This window comes from Sebastes fasciatus, chromosome 6 (genome assembly GCF_043250625.1).
Source record: "Sebastes fasciatus isolate fSebFas1 chromosome 6, fSebFas1.pri, whole genome shotgun sequence".
NCBI classification, from domain to species: Eukaryota; Metazoa; Chordata; class Actinopteri; order Perciformes; family Sebastidae; genus Sebastes; species Sebastes fasciatus.
In genome coordinates this window covers 15332093-15356279 of record NC_133800.1, presented here as the reverse complement: position 1 = coordinate 15356279, position 24187 = coordinate 15332093, and the positions used below count along the sequence as shown (strand labels likewise).

Sequence of the window (24187 nt, the reverse complement as noted above, 5' to 3'; positions counted from 1 at the left end):
CATACAAACTGATTTGACTACTTTCTTTTTTTAACCAGAGAGGTCAAAGGTCAGGGTCAGCTAGTGACTTGCTGAAAGACATTGAGAAGAGTGTTCCCTTTAATTAAACACAGTTCAGTGGTTAAAATCAGTCACTCCGGTCAGGCCTACTTTACTGCAAGACTCTTTCTTTGATTGGCAAACAGAAGATAAGAAGCAATGCCTTAATGTCTTAAACACCCCACCCACCCCTCATTTTTATTCATATCTTTACCCCCATCTCTCTCTCTCTCTCTCTCTCTCTCTCTCTCTCTCTCTCTCTCTCTCTCTCACATACACACACATACACATACACACACACACATACAGCCCTCTCTCTCCTGACGTGTCCCCTAAGTGTCTGGATAACAGATAATAGAGACAGCGACCTGCGGGGGTCTTACAAAAACGGCGCTCGGCGCGTGGGAGCACATCGCACAAGAAGAGGAGCAACACGCGCCACACCACACAGACAGCGGAGCAAACTGGCCCATCGCATCCTTCAACCAGAGAGGACCTCTTTTAACTTTTACGCACAGAGATTGACTTTTACGCACAACGCGAAGAGCATAATTTGACAGAGAAAAGAAACTTTTTTTGGTGATGCAGGAGCCTCTCACGGATCTTACCTGACAGCAGCAGGCCTTCAGGCTATAATACACTATTTATACTCTATACGAACATTTTACCAGCTTCTATAATCTGATGGCTTAGAACTTTTGGAACAGATGCGTCAGATGGAGACTGATATGAAAACTGCTCCTTAAATTATAGCATTTAAAAATATAACTTTTAAAAGGCTGTTTTTTATTTAACAATTCAAACTTAAAAAAAAAAAAAGTCATGCCTCGTCCTGGGAAGAACTCCTACAGCGACCAGAAGCCTCCATACTCCTACATCTCACTCACAGCGATGGCTATCCAGAACTCCTCCGAGAAGATGCTGCCTCTGAGTGACATCTATAAGTTCATCATGGACCGGTTTCCGTACTACCGGGAGAACACCCAGCGATGGCAGAACTCCCTGCGACACAACCTCTCCTTCAACGACTGCTTCATCAAGATCCCCCGGCGGCCGGATCAGCCGGGTAAAGGCAGCTTCTGGGCTCTGCACCCGGACTGTGGAGACATGTTTGAGAACGGCAGCTTCCTGAGGAGACGGAAGCGCTTCAAGGTGATGCGCGCTGCAGAGCATGTGGCCTGCAAGAGCTCACAGATGATGCACTACTTTCACCATCACCATCAGCACCACAGCAAGCTGGCTGCAGCATCCGGCCACCACGACCTCTCACCCGGCGTGGCCAGCAGCGTGGGTCGGCTGCCTCCCTTCCAGGGTTATGGGGGCATCACTTGCGCGCAGCAGTCCGGAGGGTTTAAACACCCGTTTGCAATCGAGAACATCATAGGACGGGACTATAAAGGTGTGATGGCCAGCGGGCTGCCACTCACCTCGGTCATGCACCACCTGGGTTACCCGGTCAACTCCATGTGGCCGCATGTTGGGATGCTGTCTGAGTCCATGGGAGGCGTGCATGTACCTGCAGCATCCGAGTACGCGCCCTTCAGCGTGTCTGCAAAGGGCCTTTACCACAGTGCCAACTTGCAAACCATGCCTGCAGTTCCAGTGCCAATAAAACCCACCCCATCCCTGGGTGCAGTGCCCAGCCTGACGGGGCTGCAGTCCGGCTCCCAGCTCTGCTCCTCCTCGGTGTCTGTGATGGAGAAGAGTGATCTGCTGCTGGAGGGGAAAGGAAACCCTCTCCATCCGGCTCTCCTGCTGTCCTAACCGGGTAAATTGCAGGTCATTTCTGGAAAAAGTGCATGGGCTAATGCAAAGAAAGGACATTTGTTGTTGTTGAATAAAGACAGAAAAAGATGAAGACAGAAAAAGGCCTATATCAGCAGCATCATAGTTTAAGTTAAAGTGCAGCAGAGGAGAGTTGTAAAAAAAACTAAGGTTAACATTGTGCTGTGTAATGAATTTTTTCATTAGACCCATGTTGATTGAAATCATAATTTATTTGCACAATTTTGTGAGGGCATTTACCACATACTGTAATGTGGCACTGATAAATACAATCAGACAAGTAGACACGCTGAACCCAAAGAAAGCTTTCATTTAGGAGACAAACTGTCTAAAATTATTTCCAAATGCAAACCAACAACTCTGTTTATATTTTTTTGCTCTTATCCTATTTGTTCTATTTTAATCTATGGCAGGCCTATACCGGCTATAAAGACAAATAGGCCTTCATGTTTTTAAATTAGGCCTGTTGCACTTTTTTGTGTGTTACTTACTAGTGAATTGAAAATGTTATGCTTGTATTATAACGCTATTTATCTGAGAATATTCATAAAGAACTTAAAACCGAATCTGCTCTGGTGTTGTAGTTATTTAAATATCACTGTTTGCACACCACAATTGAATGAAAAAATGACATAAATCCCATTAAACTCCGGCATTATTTTATATTAAATTACTGTGAGATTTAATTAATGTGATGCAAAAAATCACACCATTTCAAGTGCATTCATTTATGATTAAATGTTGCTTATTTTAGCGTGTGTAATAATTGCTTCTCTACCCAAAATTATTAAATATTGTAATAAGTACAGCTCATATCATCGTTTACAACAAATATATAACAGCACAGGTTACTGCCACCAGTTGCTCTCTGAAATGCATACATTTATTTCCCTTATTTTATACCAGCAGTGTTTCAGATGCAACAGATCCCAATTTAATTAAAACACCCATTTGTTTTTATTCAAACTATATTTTGGCTGTAACGGTGTAGGGAACATACCGTAATAATGGTAAGAGTGAAACCTGTGATCATTCAGTAATTTGGCCATTTTTACTGAATCAAGACATAATGATGTGAAAGTCACTTGAGCTTTTTTGACTCTGGACTGACCCAGACAAAGCAAGAACACCTAACTGTGATTGATCACAGGGGAAGTGTATATTGAATATCAAAGAATTTAGCAGGTGGATGGTGTAAATGTTCATCATTTCAACATAACATGAGTGAGTCCCCCAAATTCAAGAGATACATCTGAAAAAAAAAAAATTCTAAAATGACTGTGAAAAACAATTTTGCCTGAACTTTGCTCATTAGATTGAAGTCAAGCTATCATCTTCCATAATTTATCATTACGTGTACACATTCAGGACAGTCATCACATCTGGAATGGGGCATTATGTACTGATGCATGAGGTGTGTATGATCTCCATAAGATGGATATGAGCAGCCGACACTCTGCAGCTTCACAACTTCAAAAGCAGGCAGGGGCGATCGGATCAAGTTTTGCTCTTTTGTTTGCTCTGTTTAAACGCAGCTTTGAAGCTTCTCCTCTCCAGCAGCACAAAGCGCCAGGTTCAGCCCACTGAAAATGACTTATATTCAACCTCCTGTCCCCTGTTTAGCATCCCAAAGGCTCCCAAAGCCGACACTATTGTCACACCAGCGTCTGAACAAATAATTGAGATGCACCAGCGGAGGAGAGGCGTGGGAGGGAAGAATTAAAACCTATTTTGGCATCATTGCTAACGAGCAGAATACATATAATAGTGATTACCCAAATCTTCTTCTCCCTCATCATCTTCTTATTTTAACCTGCTTTCTATATCTTCCTCATTTTCTCTCTAGTTTTTCCTCTATTGCACCTAGATCTCCAAAGGTTATCTCCTCTCATCTATCACTTTCTCTTATCTACGTACACACATTTTCGCCCACACTTTCACCGCAGGGTGTCTGTGATCCCTAGTTAAAGGGAACTGAAATTTCAGTGTCTATGTGAAAAGTGTGTGCCTCTGCCTGTAGGTGTGTGTGTGCGTGTGTTGCTTTAATTCCCTGATCAGCAGGCCTCAATGTCTTTAATAGCCCTCACTGCATTAGTGTATAATTAAATGCCACTAATTAAGACACAATAAGAGGAGTAATAATGCAGCCATTATTACCCTCCATGATCCTCTGTCCTCACAACGCCGTAGTTAGATGCCTCTGGAATCATAATATCACATGAGGTCTCCTAATGTGCACATGTGTTTATGCACAGGCTAATAGGAGGTATATGTGCAGTTTATTTTTTATAAGGGGAGACATTGTGCTGGTTGTGTCAAAGCATTTAACAGCATATGTTGAATGATTTTCAGTCTCCGGAGCAAGTTTTAAAATAGGGATATAAGTCTTAGATGCTCTTATTTTGTAGGCATGTTGGTATGCAGGCTCCCATTACCGTGTTGGATCTCATCCTGCATCTGGTTGTGTGTTTAATTTTGCTCTATGTTGATAAGAAACGTAATCTAGTGTAGCAATGTGTTTCCACAAAATAGTTGGATTGAATGTAATTCTTTGGAGAAACAGATGCACTTGGAAGTTACTTGTACCATCTCTGAGACATGCACATTCTGAACAACTAAAAATATCCAACTCAAAAGTAGTCATCAGATTAAAGCTGCAACTACTAATTGTTTTCATTGTCGATTAATATATATAAAAAAAATCTCGATTAATTGATTAGTTGTTTGGTCTATAAAATGTTGAAAAATGTCGATCAGTGTTTCCCAAAGCCCAAGATGACGTCCTCAAATGTCTTGTTTTGTCCACAACTCAAAGATATTCAGTTTACTGTCATAGAGGAGTAAAGAAACCAGAACATATTCACATTTAAGAAGCTGAAATCAGAGAATTTAGACTTTTTGTTTCTTAAAAAATTCATCAATTATCAAAATAGTTGGTGACAAATTTAATAGTTGGTTACTAGTATAATAAAATAAAAATATAATAAAAAATCACATTTCTTTCTTTACTCAGAAGAAAAAAGCCAGCTCCGTAAAGCTTCTCTTCACTTTGATATGAAAAGCGATCAGTAACTTGGTCGGGCCAGACTTCAGTTTTTTGCAGATATGAATTTGAATCAGAAGCTGAATGTCATCAAACTGATGTATAACGTCTTAAATGATTACAGTAAATAAAGGAAAAAATGCCAAACACAGGGCGATGTTTCAGTGTCTCACTCCAAAATTAAAACCACAGAAGCTGTAGAAGCAATTACACTGTCTGTACTGTACGTACTCAACTGATTTCTTCTTAAAATAATGACGAGGTTTTAAATAAATAACATGGACTAATTAAAAAATATAACAAAATAGAATCCAGTTTTCTATCAGATGATTTGTTGGTGACTCTTCTCTAACCAGTGGCTCTCAACCTTTTTGAGTTGCGACTCACAGTTTTGTTTAGTTTTAATAGATAGTACCTAGGCGTTTTCCAATGTGCTCCAGGCACTGTGGATTTTTGACATGTTTCGTGACTTTTTCTCCCGCCAGAAATCCCCCATCAGAAACTCATGTGCATGCACACTTTGGCTCTCACAAACACACTCAATAAAATCTATTCTGAGGCAAATAATATCACTGAGGCAGGCGATGTGTTAAAACGAATGTTAAAACCATTTCCCAGTCTAAAATATGTTATTTTAATTTTTTTCTCCAAAACCATCTGGCGACTTCCTGAAATGATATTGTGACTCCCTTGGGGGTCCCGACCCCCAGTTTGAGAATCACTGCTCTAAATATATCAAAACATGTAACAATTGAAGACACAACACAGCAGTTTATATGAGAATAATGTAACACAATGCAGCCAAAGACTCAGTCAGAAGCAAAGGCAATTTAAAATTTGTTTCAAAACTACTTATGTTGGTTACTTACGTAATACTCTCCAAGCATGCAATATACAAAAACAAATAGATAATAGTGAAGACACTGATGACAAGGACAAAGTTAATTAACTTAGTAGTCTGTGCACCAGCCTGTAAAATGAGTTTATGTTTGTGAGTTGGTTTTGGTTTTTCTAACAAGCTGACCCCTACTCATGCATCCATTGCAACAACCCTATAGGTTTAGGAAGGCTCACAGTGATATGATATTTCATTTGAACAATACAAATATAATATTACACCATATGAAAAACAGTTAGCTCTGATAAAATTGTACGGGACATTAATATGGAAAAAACTGTTAATCATGTGAAATATGAGCTTAAAATGAATAATAGGAGTCGTATGAATGAATAAAACATTTAGGTCAGAGGTGTTTCACTGTCAGCCCTCAGAAACGAAACGTTACAGTCTTGAATAGGCGATGATACATTAGTGGTAATTACCCACACTTCATAGGGGCCAAGGTGGCAAATTCTACATGCGTTTTTCTTAATGACCAGCAAGAGCAGGCCATCATAATGAGCAGCTTAATTCATCGATCTGATCTCCCGTTCGCATAACTCAAGCGCACTGGCTGCACATACACATTCACGCACACGAACATGAACAACCTTAAATATTATTCTTTGTTTCAGTCTTTTATTCAATGTATCGGACACATCCGATAACAGAAATTTGGTGTAATTTCTTTAAATCTATAATTGCCGTATGAGGATTCCTTGTTCAGTGGAGCCATTTCAACAATAAACGGAGGCATAAATCTACATTACAGCAACTATTAACTTTGTTAAACAATTTGTACCAGAGAACAGAAATCTGTCTATCAAATGACCTTCATAAAGCCCTCATTATTAAAAGTTAAAATGCATCAAGTTGTTTCATTATTTGCAGAATCAGAATACAGCGAAGAGAGAACATTAGAAAAACTCTCACTACTGGAAATTTGCTCAGGCTTCCTCGCTTTTCTTACCATGAAAAAATCTAAATAAATGGGGGATGGAAATATGCAGAGAGAGAAAGTAAAGAGTGTGACAAAGACAAAGATATAGAAATGAGGTAAGAAGAGAAAGAAAGGAAGGATAAAAGGACAAAGTGTGAGAGAGAGATGTACAGCCGTACAAGGTCATTAGGTCTTCATACCCTCTGACAGAAGTAATGAAACTGTAATATTCTTAAGAGGTTTCTTTTTGTCACAGATTACAGGATGACTGCTGACCTCCTAATGTAGTCTGACGAGATTTGTACACGAGGACCTTGAGACAGACAGACAGACAGACAGACAGACAGACAGACAGACAGACAGAAACAATTTACCGAATTATGTAATTTGAATTGAATTGAATTGAAAGAGACAGTGACAATAAATACAACATGGCACAGTGTTTAAATTCCTCTAAGTCCAGCGATACTCATTGTTATGGACTGGCTGTCTAGTTATGTTTTAAACAGTAAATTGTAATGACACAAGCTCCGAACACACGTGTGTTCTTTACTTTTACTTTTCTTTTTTAATGTAGGAACCCAAATTCCATTATACATAAGAATACATTGTAGTGCTTTAAGTAAAATATACGATACGATACGATACAATACACTTTATTGTCCCCTTGGGGAAATTTGTTTTGGACTCTGTGCTGCACACCATCAGCTGCCTCCACAGCAGCATCAATAAACAGAAACATTAAAAACAAACAACAATCCACATGTAAACAGAGAAACACATAACAATGTAAACCACAAACGACATATATTGCACATTACCCATATTGCACATATGTGAATATACACACTATATTCTTAATAAAGATAGATCCAAATAAAATATGAACTGAAGAAATCCCATTTTGGGATGCAAGAACTAAAATGAAGACAGGATTTAAGCCTGTTTGTTTCCTGAGGAAAATATAATATGGTTTCAGATTTGATCAGTGTTATTGCGTGTTGTATACACATATTTATTTATATATTTTTTTAAATCTGTTGGCTATATGAATAAAAAATAATTATAGTAATCTATATATCTCATATTTAAGTTTACATGTAAAATAATCCACAATATTTCACCTTCTTTCACCTGCTGCTGCAATGATCTCATTTATGGAGGCTGAAGTGTGCAATTATTAATTATAGACTTGTTTCACTGGTTATATGTAATCAATTGGTTAATACATGGAACTACACAATAAAACATAATGGAGAGATTGTGATAATTAAGAGATTAATTAAATCTACATTTAAATTATGCATTTTCGAAAACCATTAGCAAAAGAGTTACACAAGGACAATTAAATGTGCTAATTAATAATCCTATTATTCTGTCTTTAAATTATCTCTAGGTTATTAAAATTTCAAATGGTTTTGTATTTTGAAATTTTACTCTTTGTTAATCAATTTGCTAAAGTGTCTGCAAATAATATTCACAAACAATTTGTCCTTTGCATCAAAGTATACTACATCCACATTTTAATGAAGACACCTACAGTGTAAGAGCCATATCTTAAGAAACATGGAAGAATATACTTTGAAGAATGTCAAAATATTATTTTTCACTTTAAGGAATTGCATATTTGTTTTCTAATTAATTTGTATGGGTAACGCTCCCATTGGCGTATAAAGGACGTCATAGTTGCAACTCTATCAGTCAAGAACAGACAGATGTCTACAGAGCAAACTAGTTTTTGACCTGAATTAAATATGTGTTTTGTACTGTTATTCACTTCAGTTAAAGCTGAAGTAGGCGAGATTGGAGCAAATATGATTTGAAAAAGTTATTTTTATAAAACGGTCGCTATTTCGTGACAGTAGTACATGAAACAGGTAACCTAAAAAAAATCATGTTCCTCTGTGTCCTCCGGGGCTCCTAACGACATCTGCAAGATGTCACAGGCCGGAGGAAAACAAGCAGTAAGAGCTGATCTGAGGTCTGCTGTCAATCTGCTGTCAAAATCTCCCGTCACGGGATAGATTTTTTAAAGCCTGAAAACAGAGCCATGAGGAGGTGCAGAAGTCTAGTTTTCTCTCAGAACACTTGAATTACAATATGCTGAAAGGTTATTATGGGATTTTTGTCCAATGATGCCAAAAACATTCTGCCTACTGTCGTATAATATTTCCTTATTTACTCCATTAATCCATTAATAATAGTTTTGGGGATTTCTATTTCATGTGCATATGGCATTCATTAGATACCAATCTTTTGAAAATATTTTTTTTAACCTTAATTTATCCAGGGTTAATGTATCCAAGTTTTGCTGAGAGTTTTTTCAGGAGCCCTCTGATCACACTCACACAGTTACACACATTCACACCTAGACGCTGCCCAGTTCTGATCTGCTGGCCACTGAGCAGCTCTACTGGACCAGTAGGGGGTTAAGTGCTTTGCTCAAGGGCACCTCGTGGCAGTAATGAGGGAGGGGCAATGTCTGCTTTTTCCCGCTTCTCATGATATTCATCATATCCTACATTCACCCTGTTACTTCTCACCACAAACACCACATGTGCTTTAAAGTACAACTGGAGTTTTTTTGCTTACTGTAGTGGTACCTGGTACAGTTGTGGTACATGTGATAACTTATTTTAACAGTATGTGATAACTTATTTTAACAGTATGTGATTCAGGGCACGCAGGCAGCCGGCATACGGCTACATCTGCTCTTATCTTGGTAATGGTCGCCTTGCCATATTCACTGCCGTGGTCTTTAGTAGCGGGACAAGGGTTCATCTGGCACGTGTCGACGGGAGTCAGCATGAGCCAATGAAAAGGCCATCTGAGGGGGATTAGCATATTGGCATCAGGCCTGATACAGAGAGAAGTTGTCAGGGGGAGAGAGTCCTAACGACAGGTCACTCTGGACCACCGCACATTACTATAACTCTTCCTCTCTGTCCTTTCTTCATAATGTACCCCATTCTCTTTCTCCTATTACACTTTTTTCCTTCGTCCCGCTCACTCTCTATGACTGATGTAAGGTCTTCTGACGCAGCTCATATCATCTCCAATCTGCCACCTATCTTTATTGGCCCAAATTATTACACCTTATTAGCCATTATTACATTTTATTATCGACTCAAAACAGGTCAATGGTTCAGCCATTCTGGCCTCCTTCCCACTCTTTCTCCTTTCCAACTTCCCCACTTTTAGACTGGATGTTGTCTGGCCAAAAAACTTCAGCAATGTTATAAGAGGTTAAGTGCTTTGCCCATATAGGCTCTTTTGACTCCTCAATAATAGAGATTAAAGTGAAATGGAAATTAACAAAGTGTGTCATCAGCTCTTCCCCTGCTCAGAGTTTGTACTTGGAATAAATCTCATCTCACAATGTCATGGTAAAACATAATAATTGGCAGTGTTACAGAGAAAACTTTATAACAAAGGTTTGGCTTATTAAAACTGCCTTGGATCTAGGCAGTTAGACCTGTTTGGTTATACATGAAGGTACAGAGTGAAAATGAGTCTCTTAGAGCCCCTATCAAACTGCTCAAATCAGACTAATAAAATCATTGATTGTTCTGACACATTTCTTTAAGCTTATGTGTAATCTAGGGATTTAAAACTGACTTTTTATTGTACCTAATTGATTTGAACCTTTTCTATTTATGCGCTTAAACATTTGAAATAATCTAAAACTGTTTAAATACTTTAAATTATATATATATGTGTGTGTATGTATATATGTGTATATGTATATACTGTAAATGTATATATATGTATATGTGTGTGTGTGTGTGTGTGTGTGTGTGTGTGTGTGTGTATATATATATATATATATATATATGTTTGCTGGTCTCAAATTATATCTACTGTAATGAAAACATTTTTTTGTTACGCTTTATATTGTTCAGTGTCCTCTTGTCCCTCCTCTGTATTGCAGTGGTTAAAAAACATTGTCTTTGAGGAAGCTCATAAAAGAAATATTTTTTTTGCGTGTTTCAGTTTTGTTATCTGTGCTGCTTATTCTTGTCTGCTTTAGCTACTAACTCACAAGAGTTTATTCCACATAATCTCACTCTGTACGGGCTCAAGAGGGCTTTCATCATACTCATATCTAAACATGTAGTTAGAAACTCTTAATTGTACAAATTGTTACCTTTCTTTACTGTATACCATATCTCTGAGAGACATCACACTAAATAATGTATGCTAATTTTACATGATGCATGATTATTTCATTGTGCCTTCATTATTGCAGTTATATGGTTTCACAAAATGGGTGTACGGTTTTGTCCATCAACTTGCAAAAAGGATTAGAAGTAGGAGTTTCAAACGGCAAACTGACGATTTATCAGGATACACAGCACGCATGAAACTGATTTATCATTTCGAAATTGGAGCTAGAGATGCTTGAAACAAAGACTAACCACGTAGAATCAAAAAAGACTTGCTTGACTGATCTTTGATCATCCGGTCCCATTCACTACACTGAACTGAATCACCACTAACACGCAGATGAGCAGGTTTGAAAGAGTCAACTTCCATGAAAACAGAGTCAAAGTTTCCATTGTACCTTCTTTGTGATGAAGAAGGCTAAAAGGTCACTTTTAGCTCTGGGCAGGCGGATAGCAGGATGAAGTTACAGCCTGTAATACATCAATTATAATGTACATAAATGCAGAGGTGAAGTGTCTGGCTGTTTTGCATTGGGTCCTTATTGGTTTAACTCTCAGATAACCAGAAGCTGCTGATTAGACTTGTATATGTGCATGGCCTTTAAACTTGTTTTGGACAAGGCACTGAGAAGTGCTGCTTTGTTGCGTATATGTTAGTAGCATAAAAGAGAGAAATTGAGAAAAGAGAGTGTAGCTCTATAGTGAGAGGGTGTTAAATTACAGAGCACTTCACACAGATAGACTCCACTTCAGCTGATATTTGACAAGTACATTATTGTTTTTCAAACGCTGGGTATGGAATTACACATGGTTCAATAAAAAATAGAAACGTCTTCTAAAGGTTGTGAGTGTGAGTCCTACAAAAGTCTTCACAATGAACCCTAAAGTAAAATAAAAATGAAATAAAAAGGATATATTGAATAAGACCTTTAAAGCATTTTGGTTGATTAGTTTAACATCTTGTTCTACCCAATGAATTAACAAAATGAAGTCCACTTAATAAAAAAAATAATGAGTTATTATTTGAAAAATGTAGAGCTCCAGAACAAAAAGGTTTTAACACTAATGCACTCGACAGCAGTAGAACATTTGGCAACAATACCCTGTTCTCTCGTTAGCGTTAATTACAGTAGTGACAGCGGTTAAAGGCAAAGGTCCTCCTCTGACTCCCAATCATTTATCTCTCCATTACGGAGAGCACTCCACGTTTTTATTGGTGTAATAAAGTCCATCTTCACTATCACAAAAAGCCTCTTGACCCCTGGGCGCTCTGGAGGCCCCTGACTCCTCCCCAACGTATTCATCATCTTCATATTCATTCTCTGTCTCACACACACACACACACACACACACACACACACACACACACACACACACACATATGCAAGCAGACGGGCAGTGATGTTGTTTCTCACTTGTTTACTGATTAATTAGAACAATAAGACCGGATCATTTTAATGAAGCAAGGGACAGGTGTATCGAGTGTGGGTGTGTTTTTGTATGTGAAGACTTTAAACCCTTGGGATTTCCATTTCATTTGTAATCAATTTTATGGATGTTATATTTTTAATAATGTATACAAAATATTAACTATATGACACTGATGTCTTAACCAGAGACAAACAGAAGTTTGAGGTTGCCTGACAGTAAATCTAATCCATGTACGCCCTCTTGTGGTTGAAAAGCTCACATTGTTCAAAGGGCCTTCCAGAGTACAAGAGTACATGGTGCCAGTGTTTGATAATATGAAATATATGCAGTTTTCATACGTTCTTTAATAGAAAATGACACTGTCTTATTGATTAGTTGAACATTTTCGAAAGAGGCATGAAGAGTCCAAAAACAGAATAATCTAGACTAGACGTGATACTAATTATTACAAACACATTATCATAATGCAATTCCATTCATGTGGACATAAAACAAGGATAATAAATTGATATCTTGACAGAGAGGCTGAGGAAACAAGACAAATATTGTATTTAATTCATTGCTTTATTTAAGACAGGAAGAGTGTACAATAAATGTATTGCACCAAATATAGCACACTAGTTTCCATCTGTTGTCCCTGGGCATGTGTAAATTGTACATATAACAATGTGAAAATGTTAATTCCACATAAATAAATACACCTATAGGACAGATATCAAACCATAATGAAAATATAACAATATAAAAATGACAAATCCACATTAATAAATACACAGGGTTCCTACACATTTTCCAAATCAAAATGTCATACTTTACCAAACCTCTCTATAGTTTCAGACCATATTTGACATCTGAGTACAAATAGCTAGAAGTCTATTTTGCAAATAAATGGTTTTAAACTCAAATTATTAACATGTAGGTTACATTCTGACATACATTCATATAGCCTATGCTATTATGTTGCCAAATAATTGCCAGAAGATTGTAGCTAGGTATAGCTCATAGAAATCAATTAACGCCAAAACCAAGTTCAATGCACAGCATTTCATTCAAGCTGCAATGCTAAAACAGTGCAATGTTATTCAGTTTTTGTCATGTACATTTAAATAACTGTATACTTTAAACCTCTTACAGAAAGGATGTTCATCTACAATTCACCAAGGAACTATAAAAGAGAACTAAAGTCCATTGACTTGGTGTCGCACGCTGTACTTCTTGCCTTGCTTCGACACCAACCTCGCTTTGGCCCGCACTGTATCACACAGTGGTAAACATTTTGGTTGCGCTGGCTGCCTGCTCCAAGTAGCATGGAAAACACTGCTTGCATTATCAATTTATTTTTTAGAAAATTCTGAATATACTGTATTTTAGAGAACAGAATATGTGCAATAGTCTGAAATCACAAATATATTTCCATTCTCCCCTTTTCTTTATTCCATACTTATCCAGACAAATAACAAAATAACTAAAATCATGTTTTGAAATGTCTGAAATTGAATGACTGAGGGGGATGAATTCATCCTGCAGATACAGAACACCCTCTATGTTCAGTAATTCATATGCTGAGTTGGCATTCACTGTTACAAGTGTAGTAAAATCAATAAGGGCAGTCAAACTAATATATGCTGGATGTTACGTAACCCTACAATTCTAGCAGAAAGTACAGTGACCACAACCATAAACACCTGGAGGTCACCTCTCCTTCTGCTGAGTGTAGAGGAGCCATACCTGCATGTACAAGCACATCTGCACATCTAATGAAAAAAGACTAAACAGTATTGGTCTCATTAATGTGAAGTTACTGATCTTTTCTTCTTTACTTTTTAAAAATGTTAAGGGTCAATGCGAAATCACAAAATGTTCCCTCGATTACATGAAAATAAGATTTTTTAAAAGAAATGTGTTGTTGCCTATAATAAACATCCGGGCAGGTATGTGTCAGGTTGTTTAAAGGTCAGTGGGTCTTTGAGGTGGTGGGTGCTCTCTGTAGGCCTCCTGTCTTTGAACAAGAGGTCAGCTCTCTCAAAAGCAGATCCTACGTAAATCATCATGACCACAACACACCATGCAGTGTTTTGTCATGTGTTTGAAGCTGAATTTAATGAATAGAGGAGAGGAGAGTACGGGGTCACACATAATCTAATAGTGGTGTGTTGTGAATATTAAAACTCAAGATATCTTAAATATTTGACCTCAGACATCAACATTTATTTGATGTAGTATCAAAGTTATAATTTATATTTAAATTGTATTTTGAATGGGAATGCTGCGTGTTGAAGTGGAATTTAGAGCATCACATGTAATGCTTCGTGACTATGGCTTCCTTTATTTATAGTACAATAGGCACATTTCAAGGCTGATGCTGACATCACATCCTTGTAGCACAACTAAGTGCACACCGATGCACCCGATTGCCACCCACCCAGTCTCCCACAGACACTGAGTGACTCTATACACTGTGTTGTGATGTGTGTGTATGTGTGCATCCTGTTTTCTGACGCAGGCGGCGGGGGCGTCAGACCAGTGACGCAGAGTCTCGTACTCACCTTTAAAATCTGTCATTGGCACATCCGTCACACTCATACGGATCTTTCTTCAGAGGTGGACACATCAAGGCCTCAGCAGGTGAGAAGAAAATATTTACAATTTATCTTTTTCTAGCTCTGAAAAGTGTAACTTCTGTTTCGTGCATTGTTTTTTTGATTCACCTAAATTATATATTTTTTATTCTTTTTGCCAAAGGAAAAAAGTTTGAACTTTACAAAGACTTCACATCGACCGAAAATAACTATGTGGGTCTTTGGGAAGATCATGGAGAGCATGGAGAGCATTCCTCTGGAGCTGAGTCGTTACATTGGGAAGAGTGAGGAGGATATCTTTCTGTCTTCTAAGGCCAGTCTCTCTCTGCACAACAACATCCTCACCCCAGACACAATACCAGAGTTCTGCCTGCCCCCCAGGCTTTGCAAGAGGAGCCCGCTGCTGGAAGCTGAGACGACGGCACCTTTCCTGCTCCGTCAGAACCAGATGCCCAAGAGCAGCACTTCTAAGACGAAGGACATGAAGACGAAGAATGGTGATGTGTCGATGGCTTGGAAGGCTTCACAGAAACCTTTGCCATTCTCTGCAGAGGGGTATGGCCTGGCTGGGATATATGAGAGTCCCAACACTCGAAGGAAAGAATCTCTCTTCCACTCAAAGTGCCCTGATAACATGTTTGATAGAAGCCTTCCTACTGCAGCACCCAGGCTGGCAAAGGTGACTAACCTGCCCAAGAAAAAGTTATCAGGGTTTTCCCCTCTGTTTTCTTCCAAAAGCCTTTCAGAGACAGGAAGCACAGGAAGTGAAACACCTTCAATACCTTCTTCCAGTGACTCCTCTCCCCTCAGTTCTCCTTATACTGCTAAATCCTCCCTCTACTTCCCACCAGGTAGTGGCCGACTTAAAGGAGCAACGTCCTGTCCTTCATTAATTGACAGCAGGGAGAACAGAGGGAGGTGGAAAAGGGCGGTTTTAAATTTAATAAACTCGCCCAGTAGCCCTCCAAGCTTAGAGGGAAGCTCACTCACCTTAGCCCCACCTGTCCTCTTTCCGTTGGACGTTCTGCAGTACCAGGAGAGACTTCCACATGAGCACGTCCTCCATTTGCAGGGCCGTGGTAGAGTCTGCCTCTTCGCCGAGCACAGCACAGTCTCCACCAACACCTTCTCATCCCTGTCCACAGTCAGAGTCCGTGTGGTGTCTGTGGAAGGCCTAAGGGATGACACTGACCGACGGACCCTGAACTGTGCAGTCAATCTGTGTCTGACCCCGGGGATGCTGCAGCAGCAGGAGAGCGCCACCATCAGGAACTGCCGCAGCCCTGTGTTTAATGAAGATTTCTACTTTACAGAGCTCAGTACCGACGATCTGCTGAAACTGCAGCTCAGGTTAAAAGTGGTGAATAAACCTGCAGCTGGAAGACTGAGGAGAGGGACTGTGATTGGAGTGATCACCAAACCACTCTCTCAGTTACTGCCTCTTAAAAAACGGGTAGAGGAATAATTCATTTTGTGTAATTTGGTGGGAAGACAGCACATGATATGTGATAATTACTACAATATCTACAAAAGAAAAAGGTTGAAGAGAGGGACATAATAAATAATATAGTTTATGTAGGCTGTATGAGCATTTTGTAGCTGCTGTAAAATAAATCCCAGATGGTAGGAATATTAAGCAACATGGGAACAGTATTTAAATATGTACAGAATCAGAATCAGAAATACTGGGATGCTACAGTTGCTCTTATATAATACGCATAAAGAAATATGAGGAAAAATAGAAATAAAGGAGTATGTAAAATGTAAATTATGTACATAATGCTACAATATATAACACAATATATGTAGAGTAATATAGATAAATAATAACATTATAAATGAGAAATATAAGAGATATGTACAAATATGTACATCAAACACATACAATATATAAGCACAGTGTAAATAAGTAAATAAAAAAATGCTGAGAAGTGGGATCTATAAAGTGTGTTAATTAAATTTAAAAGCCAAGAATAGTATAAATAAGAATTAAATAATATTTATTGAAATGTCCAGTATAAATGCAGTATTAAAGCATTAGTATGACACAGTTTAATTATTGCACAAAATATTGTACAGTTAAGTCAAGAAGTAGTATGCAATTACAGTACACACAATATACAATTGTAGTTATTAAAAATGTAATTATTATATAGTATTTTTGGTATACCCTCTTAATCACCTTAATGCACATTTGTGACAAGAAAGCTTTGTCAACCACCAACAAAACTTTTTTCTTGTCTTTCTTCTGTAAAGCACATTTTAAGTAAGCCTACTGATTTGAAGAAAGCTATAAAGATAGAGTTTACTTACATAACTCAGCCTACTTACCTATTTACTGTCTAACTTAAGTCACTGATGAGACCAAAGGAAAGAAAAATGTCTTTACATAAAAACATTAAAAAAAATAGCACAATTCATCCTTTTATACTGTTTGTATTTGTGATTGTCTATGTACTGTTCGGTTTCGTTGATGAGTCATAAAAATAAAGGTTTTGAATTTGTGGATATTGTATTTTGCCAATATAATTATTAAAGACAGCAACTATGTAAGAAAAAGCACACATTGCTAGATATATCTACTCACCCTATGCCCTCAGTTGGCTTCTGTTCCCCTCTGCTCTTTAGCAGTCGGTGAATTTTGCCTGAGATCAAAGATGCACCAACAGTGGCCACTTTCAAATCTAGACTCAAGATCAAACTGTTCTCAGACGCTTTTCTTAATTGATCAAATGCTGTACTTTACTGTCTTTTGATCGTTTTTATTATCCTTTAATTTTTTTCTTTTAACTTATACTTTTATATTCTTTTATTCGTTTTTATCTTATGCACTCTGTGCTCTTTTATCTTGCTTTTATATATATGTAAAGCACTTTGAATTGCCTTTGTGTATGAAATGTGCTATATATGTATATAAATAAAAAAATAATAAAACAAAGGAGGACGGTCTGCAGGACGGATAATAATGCACTATACTCACTTTTAACAGTCTCTTCTGCAATATATTTACTTTTTTAATAGTCGTGTATCACAGTTGTTACCCTGCACTATATTCACTTTTAACAGTTTTCTTCATCTCCTTGTATTTTTATATCTGGTATATTTTTTTGTACTTTGCACTACTAACTATTTTACTGCCTTTTTTACAAACATGTTTTGCACCATGGAACTGTGATCCTGGAAACTTGAATTTCCCTCGGGATCAATAAAGTTACTATCTATCTATCTATCTATCTATCTATCTATCTATCTATCTATCTATTTATATATCTATATCTCTATCTATCTGAATGGCTTTAATAACATGTTTTCCGTTGCCTGAGTGTTGAATTAAATCAATAGACATAGGCAAAAGACTTGCCTTGCCCTGTACGTCATGACGTCAAAGCCCCGCCCACCGCGTTGACGTCGTAACGTGACGTTGAGGCGTTGAGTCAGACGAGTCCTCAGAATGTAAACATGGTGACAGGTAGATGAGAGAAACGACAAAATGGTCTTCGAAAGCTTGGTGGTAGACGTCCTCAACCGGTTCTTAGGGGACTACGTTGTCAACCTCGACAGCTCGCAGCTAAAGCTCGGCATCTGGGGAGGTAACTGAACTAGTGTTTGTTGTTTTAGTGGACTAGCTCGCTAGTGAACATGCTATCCAGCCAAGCTAATGCTAACAGACGTTAGCCACCAGCCAGCTGTCAGTGTGAGTTTATATATAGTTCAACGTTTAGCTGTCCAGTGTGAGCAACACAGAGCAGCCAAATACTAGTTTATAGATACATCTGTTAGCATTGTTCCTCATCTGACTGCTACAGTTATGTCAAGGCTGTTTGCTCAGTGCATTTATGTGAGTTTCAGAGAAGCAGTTCAGGGTCACACCCTGTCACAAGGCAGCAGCCACAGAGCTGCTCACATCCTCATCTTGACATCCTCGTGATTTTAAGCAGGACTTGTATAGGAGTCACCATACAGAGACAGTTGACCTTTCTGATTTACCACAGGCCAATGATGGTGAGGGCACTAGTTTAGATTGTGACCTAGAAATTGTATCTGACTTAGCTCTTCAAAGAATTGGCTTACTTTTGCTGAAGCTAGAAAGCATCTATAATGCCTCAAGGTTCAAGAGTTTTATTTGCCTTTCGCACCTATAAGTACATTGTAATTCTGAGCAGTTTACACCGAGCCAGCTTTAAGAAAAGAAAAAAGGTAGAAAAGGCACAAGGTAATTACAGTACAAAATAAGTAGCACAACTCAACACAATAAATAAATAAATTATTAAAATATAAAACACCCTCAGTGTAGTCAATAAATAAACTAAACTACCCTCTGCATAGGAACGATACCCCAGAATACAAATATACAGTATATATGCTCCATGACCATGTTAAAAGAACTTGTAGCTCTCATACAAATATTTAAAAATATATATAATTAATCAGTGAAGTGCATTAATTCCTTAAGTTCATTTCGTCTTCAAGCATCTGTTGCAGTTATTAGAAACATACTTGATTCAACATTAAAGTTAAATAAATGTGTCATGAATAAATGCCATCATAACTGACTTGGCAGAGCAGCTGTGCAACTTCCATCCCATTAGTACAGCACTTGGAACAGGTGGTCCACTTGGTGCGGCTCTCAGGCACCATGCCTGATTTCAGCCATAGAGCATTGAGAGGTTTCAGAGCCGCTGTAAACATGTTGTATCTAGTTAAACAGCTAAACCACAGAGTGAATCCCTTCATTTCACCAAACCTGTCATGAATGGCTTTAACAACATGTTTTTGAGTGTTGAATTAAATCAATAGACAAAGGCTAAAGACCTCCTCTGTAGATTTGACAGTGTTTCTATGAGCCACATAACACAATAGTAATATGTTTGGCCCATCAAAATGTACATAGTAACAATCAGTAAACAAATACTCTTGTCACCATGCCTGATTTCAGCCAGAGAGCATTGAGAGGATTGGAAGAGAGGTTTCAGAGCTGCTGCTAAACATGTACCAACTAGTACCAACTAGTTAAACCGCTAAACCACAGAGGTAATCCCTTAGTTTCACCAAACCTGTCATGAATAATGACAATAATGCACACAGTGCACTTTAGACTAAGCTACTGGAGTTACCCTGCACTATACTCATTTTTAACAGTCTCTTCTGCACTTTTTAATAGTCTTGTATCACAGCAGTTACCCTGCACTATATTCAGTTTTGACAGTTTTCTTCATCTCCTTGTATTTTTATATCTGGTATATTTTTTTGTACTTTGTACTTTGCACTACTAACTTTTTTACTGCCTTTTTACTAACATGTTTTGCACTGTGGAACTGTGATGCTGGAAACCTGAATTTCCCTCAGGATCAATAAAGTTACTATCTATCTATCTATCTATCTATCTATCTATCTATCTATCTATCTATCTATCTATCTATCTATCTATCTATCTATTTATATATCTATATCTCTATCTATCTGAATGGCTTTAATAACATGTTTTCCGTTGCCTGAGTGTTGAATTAAATCAATAGACATAGGCAAAAGACCTCCTCTGTAGATTTTGTGGTGGAATTTCTGATACACAAGTTAACTCAATAGGAAGGAAGAGGCCCCGGAGCTGTTGATGTCTCACACAGAAGGTTTATTGAAGCTTGATCAAGGAGCAATTCTCAGGTCACCACCATTGAGGTGCTCTCTGCATGAAAGCCTCACAACTCTGCCCTTCCTCCCTGGTGCTCAGTGTTTTACCCTTATCATGTTTTGACTTACTCGGTTCCTCTGGCATCTCTGATCTCTGATCTCTGGTTGCCCCAGCAACTGGCTCTATGGTCCCCACTACAGACACAGCTGTACAGATAACGGCGGCTCCCCTAGACAGGAATCCAACCCAATAATGTCAACAGAGGGACACTCTGAGAAACACTCTGACCCTACCAAGGAGAGAGGAATTGACAGAAAATTCCATCACAGATTTGACAGTGTTTCTATGAGCCACATAACACAATAGTAATCTGTTTTTCCTATCAAAATGTACATATTAACAATCAGTAAACAAATACTCCTGTCATCACAGGTGATGCTGTTCTTAGGAATCTTGAAATAAAGGAAAATGCCTTGGTAAGTTGCAAATAAATGTATAAGTAAGTAAGCAAGGCATTACATTCTGGCATTCGTGATGAATTTGTGTTGCAATGATTTACTGTTGTTTTGTTTTCAGAGTCAACTTGACATTCCTTTTAAAGTGAGAGCCGGTCATATAGGTGAGATGTAGTTACTGTTCCTATCTGCCACCTTCCCCTTGTTACAGAAGAGGATTTTCTCATTTTGAGTTTCTGTTAATAGGACGGCTGGAGCTAAAGATACCATGGAAGAACCTCTACACCCAGTCAGTAGAGGCGACACTGGATGGCGTCTATCTGCTCATAGTCCCCACAGCAAGTAAGATCATCATCTATGTCCAGCTAAATACATTTAGAGATTAAAGTACTCATCATACTTTATAGCATCATGTTGTTGATTCCCACCATTTCAGTAGACACATGCAGTGCCTACATTTTAAAAATTTAAAAACACTTTAAAATATCTTTGCATTTTAATGACTGAGGAATATCATGTTCAGTGTAATGAATAACCCTTATGATTAGCAGAGACAAAAACAAGGTGTAGCACATTAGTCGGACAAAGAAGGTCTCTCACTTATTCATGATCCTAAAGTACTTGTCAGGACAAACAGGAAACTCAAGCGTAACCTTCTGTATATTTAATTGTTTTTAGATGTACATACAAATAGTAGTTTGTATTGATCCCGTTCTTTCCAGGTATAAAGTATGATGCAGAAAAGGAGGAGAAGCAGCTACAGGAGGCTCGTCAGAGGGAGCTACAGCGGATAGAGGACACAAAGCTGAAGGCTGCCGAGCAAGGTCAGGGTTCAACTTCGATTTTAAGGGGAATGTGTGTGTAAACATGTGTGAGCTGTTTGACAGGTTTCAGAGACATTCTTAGCCCAGCTGTAAGAGTGTAAGTGAGGAAGAGTGAAAAACAACCCAAATGAATAACTGTTGGTAAAAAAACATATAACTAAAAAATTAAAAGATGCCAACTTGATGATGGTATGTTGTACTTAAAAGCAATGTAAAGGAATGCAAAGAAAGATTTATAATTTTGTTACCCCTGTTATCAGGGAGCAAGAGGTCAAATCTTTGTTCCTAAAGTAAAGCTGCAGGACCAGATCAGGTCTCATATGTATCATATTGGTCTGTGTTTGACAGAGAGCCCTGATGTGGAAAAGCAGGACACCTTTGTGGAGAAGCTTGTCACTCAGGTCATCAAAAACCTGCAGGTCAAGATCTCTAACATCCACGTACGCTATGAAGATGATGTGAGTATTCAACCTGAGTTACCTTATGTGCAGTATAACTCAAATTTGTGTTTGTAAAGTAAGCAGTAAGTGATAAACACAGGGAACAAGAAGTGGTTGCACTTTATATCCCACAACAATGACAGCATGGATCATGCAAAGTAAATACAGTATAATCTTAATCAGTCTATAGGCTTAAACCTAATTTCTCTTGTTTGTTTTCCACAGGTCACTAATCCAAACTGTCCTTTGTCATTTGGAGTGTCACTTAAAAACCTCAGTCTTCAGGTAATGTTTTATATTGTCCCTTCTATCAGATTATATCCTATATTAAATTCAGCAATTACGGTGTTTTTCTTGATCATGAATTAATACATCAAATTTAACTTAATTATTAACATAATTATATATACAGTATGTGAAAAAATAAATTAATCTCATGAATATCTCACTGCTTGTTTGACCTTTCCAGACATCTGATGAGAACTGGAATCCCAGACTTTTGGATGAGAATTCCCGGCTTTTCTTCAAGGTAAGAAATTCAACCACTTATGCCTTACGTACTTTCTAATCTATACATTTATATTTTATAGGAAATATCAAATCTGCATCTTTTTTTGTCATTGCATTTGATTACTTTAAACTCAAACTTAATCTAACCTTTTTGGCAATTTGAACCAGTTGGTTCAGTTTGTCAGCAGTTGCTCTAGGAACCTATTTTATTTCCTCATAACCTTACTTTTGGCCCCGTTCAAAACATAAGAAATCATTGTACACTGTCAGCTATGTTTCGTCCTCATGATAAGCATCTGCACTACTCTAATTGCTTTGTGTTTTCCTTCTTCTCAGTTGGTTCAATTAGACAACTTGTTTGCCTACTGGAATGTCAACTCTTTACTCTTCTCCAATCACAGTGCAGATGAGGCCTTGGTGAGTCCCCCTATTATTTTTGGATGTGGGATATGTTTGTGTATGAGTGCGTGAGGGTGTGTTTTTCTCAGATGCTGCTATATTGTGTCGTGTCTTCTGATGTTTGCTGGAGAGTGACCTTGCAGATGTTTTTTAGTGCTGTTTTATGCTATTCTGTTGACTATTTGGAGCATGTGATGTAAGACAAATTTCCGTGTGAAGGGACAATAAAGTTTGATCTTATCTTATTACTGTGTTGTACCTTGTCTCCAACAGCGTGAATTTAGTTATGTCATGTCTGTCTTATTCTGCTTTATTGAGGCTGAAGACACAACCTCATTATTGTGGGCACACAGAACAGTGTCAGCCTGCCAGCTTTCACTTTCAGGCAGCAGAACTGTGTCAAAGTAACAATATGAAGAATCCTTTTTAAAGCCTTTGCAATTAAATTATCTTGGGGAATATTGGAAAAAGGCTTCTGCAAATCCTTCAGAGATCAATGCAGATTTTGTTAACCATTCATTTCATCCACAAAGGCTCTTTCTAGAATAAGCCCAATGAGTAGAATGTTTATAAATGTGGTGTTGTGATGGTTTACTTCTGCATGTTGTTAAAGCAGCAACGAAAAGAGCTGAAATATGTTTAGAGGTTAAGCAAATATTGAGTAAAGAAAAAAATGTAAAATGTAAACGAAGTTCCTCTACATTTGTCTTTTTGTAGCAATGTCTCCAGAGCAGCATGGACACCAACAACACCCTTTCTATCAGCCATGACTTCAGTGAGTGTCCCACTGTAATAATTTATTCACATTTTTCATAAAAACATCATTAAGCCAAGGTGAACAATTTGTTTTTAATAATCTATTCCTTGTTGCTGGTCCACAGTTTTTCGTCCTATCTCAGCGGGCGCTAAATTGCGGATGAATCCCAGGTCAGATGTGGACTTCTCCTTTCCCAAAGTGGACCTAATGGTCAATCTCAGTGAGGTGGCCATTGAACTCAACAGACCCCAGGTAGGTGTTGTGTTTAAAAATAGTAGCAAATAAGAAATTGTTCAGTGATGATAAATGCACT

The 24187-nt window shown here is 38.0% G+C and overlaps 3 protein-coding genes across 5 annotated transcripts in view; all 3 read left to right on the top strand.

Moving 5' to 3' along the window:
- Window positions 1-271: 271 nt before the first annotated feature.
- On the top strand, window positions 272-2373 carry foxb2 (forkhead box B2). The gene has a single exon (XM_074639837.1). The coding sequence runs from the start codon at window positions 862-864 to the stop codon at window positions 1801-1803; it is 942 nt and encodes a 313-aa protein (XP_074495938.1). The 5' UTR covers window positions 272-861; the 3' UTR covers window positions 1804-2373.
- A 12657-nt stretch (window positions 2374-15030) lies between these two features.
- On the top strand, window positions 15031-17595 carry LOC141770185 (C2 calcium-dependent domain-containing protein 4C). The gene has a single exon (XM_074639836.1). It carries the CDS (start codon window positions 15075-15077, stop codon window positions 16326-16328), a length of 1254 nt encoding a protein of 417 aa, XP_074495937.1. The 5' UTR covers window positions 15031-15074; the 3' UTR covers window positions 16329-17595.
- A 679-nt stretch (window positions 17596-18274) lies between these two features.
- Window positions 18275-24187, top strand: part of vps13a (vacuolar protein sorting 13 homolog A) — a 46187-nt gene continuing 40274 nt past the window's right edge. For all 3 annotated transcript variants that reach the window (XM_074637828.1, XM_074637826.1, XM_074637829.1), the window contains exons 1-11: window positions 18275-18453; window positions 20922-20965; window positions 21066-21108; window positions 21191-21286; window positions 21667-21768; window positions 22117-22226; window positions 22434-22493; window positions 22678-22737; window positions 23055-23135; window positions 23835-23892; window positions 23999-24126. In XM_074637828.1, coding sequence (XP_074493929.1) covers window positions 18354-18453; window positions 20922-20965; window positions 21066-21108; window positions 21191-21286; window positions 21667-21768; window positions 22117-22226; window positions 22434-22493; window positions 22678-22737; window positions 23055-23135; window positions 23835-23892; window positions 23999-24126 — 882 coding nt within the window. In that variant the 5' untranslated portion in view covers window positions 18275-18353. The remainder of the gene's footprint in view (window positions 18454-20921; window positions 20966-21065; window positions 21109-21190; window positions 21287-21666; window positions 21769-22116; window positions 22227-22433; window positions 22494-22677; window positions 22738-23054; window positions 23136-23834; window positions 23893-23998; window positions 24127-24187) is intronic.

What these genes read in the sequence shown, in the direction of transcription:
- foxb2 (XM_074639837.1), top strand. Translation starts at nt 862, where the DNA reads ATGCCTCGTCCTGGGAAGAACTCCTACAGCGACCAGAAGCCTCCATAC.
- LOC141770185 (XM_074639836.1), top strand. Translation starts at nt 15,075, where the DNA reads ATGTGGGTCTTTGGGAAGATCATGGAGAGCATGGAGAGCATTCCTCTG.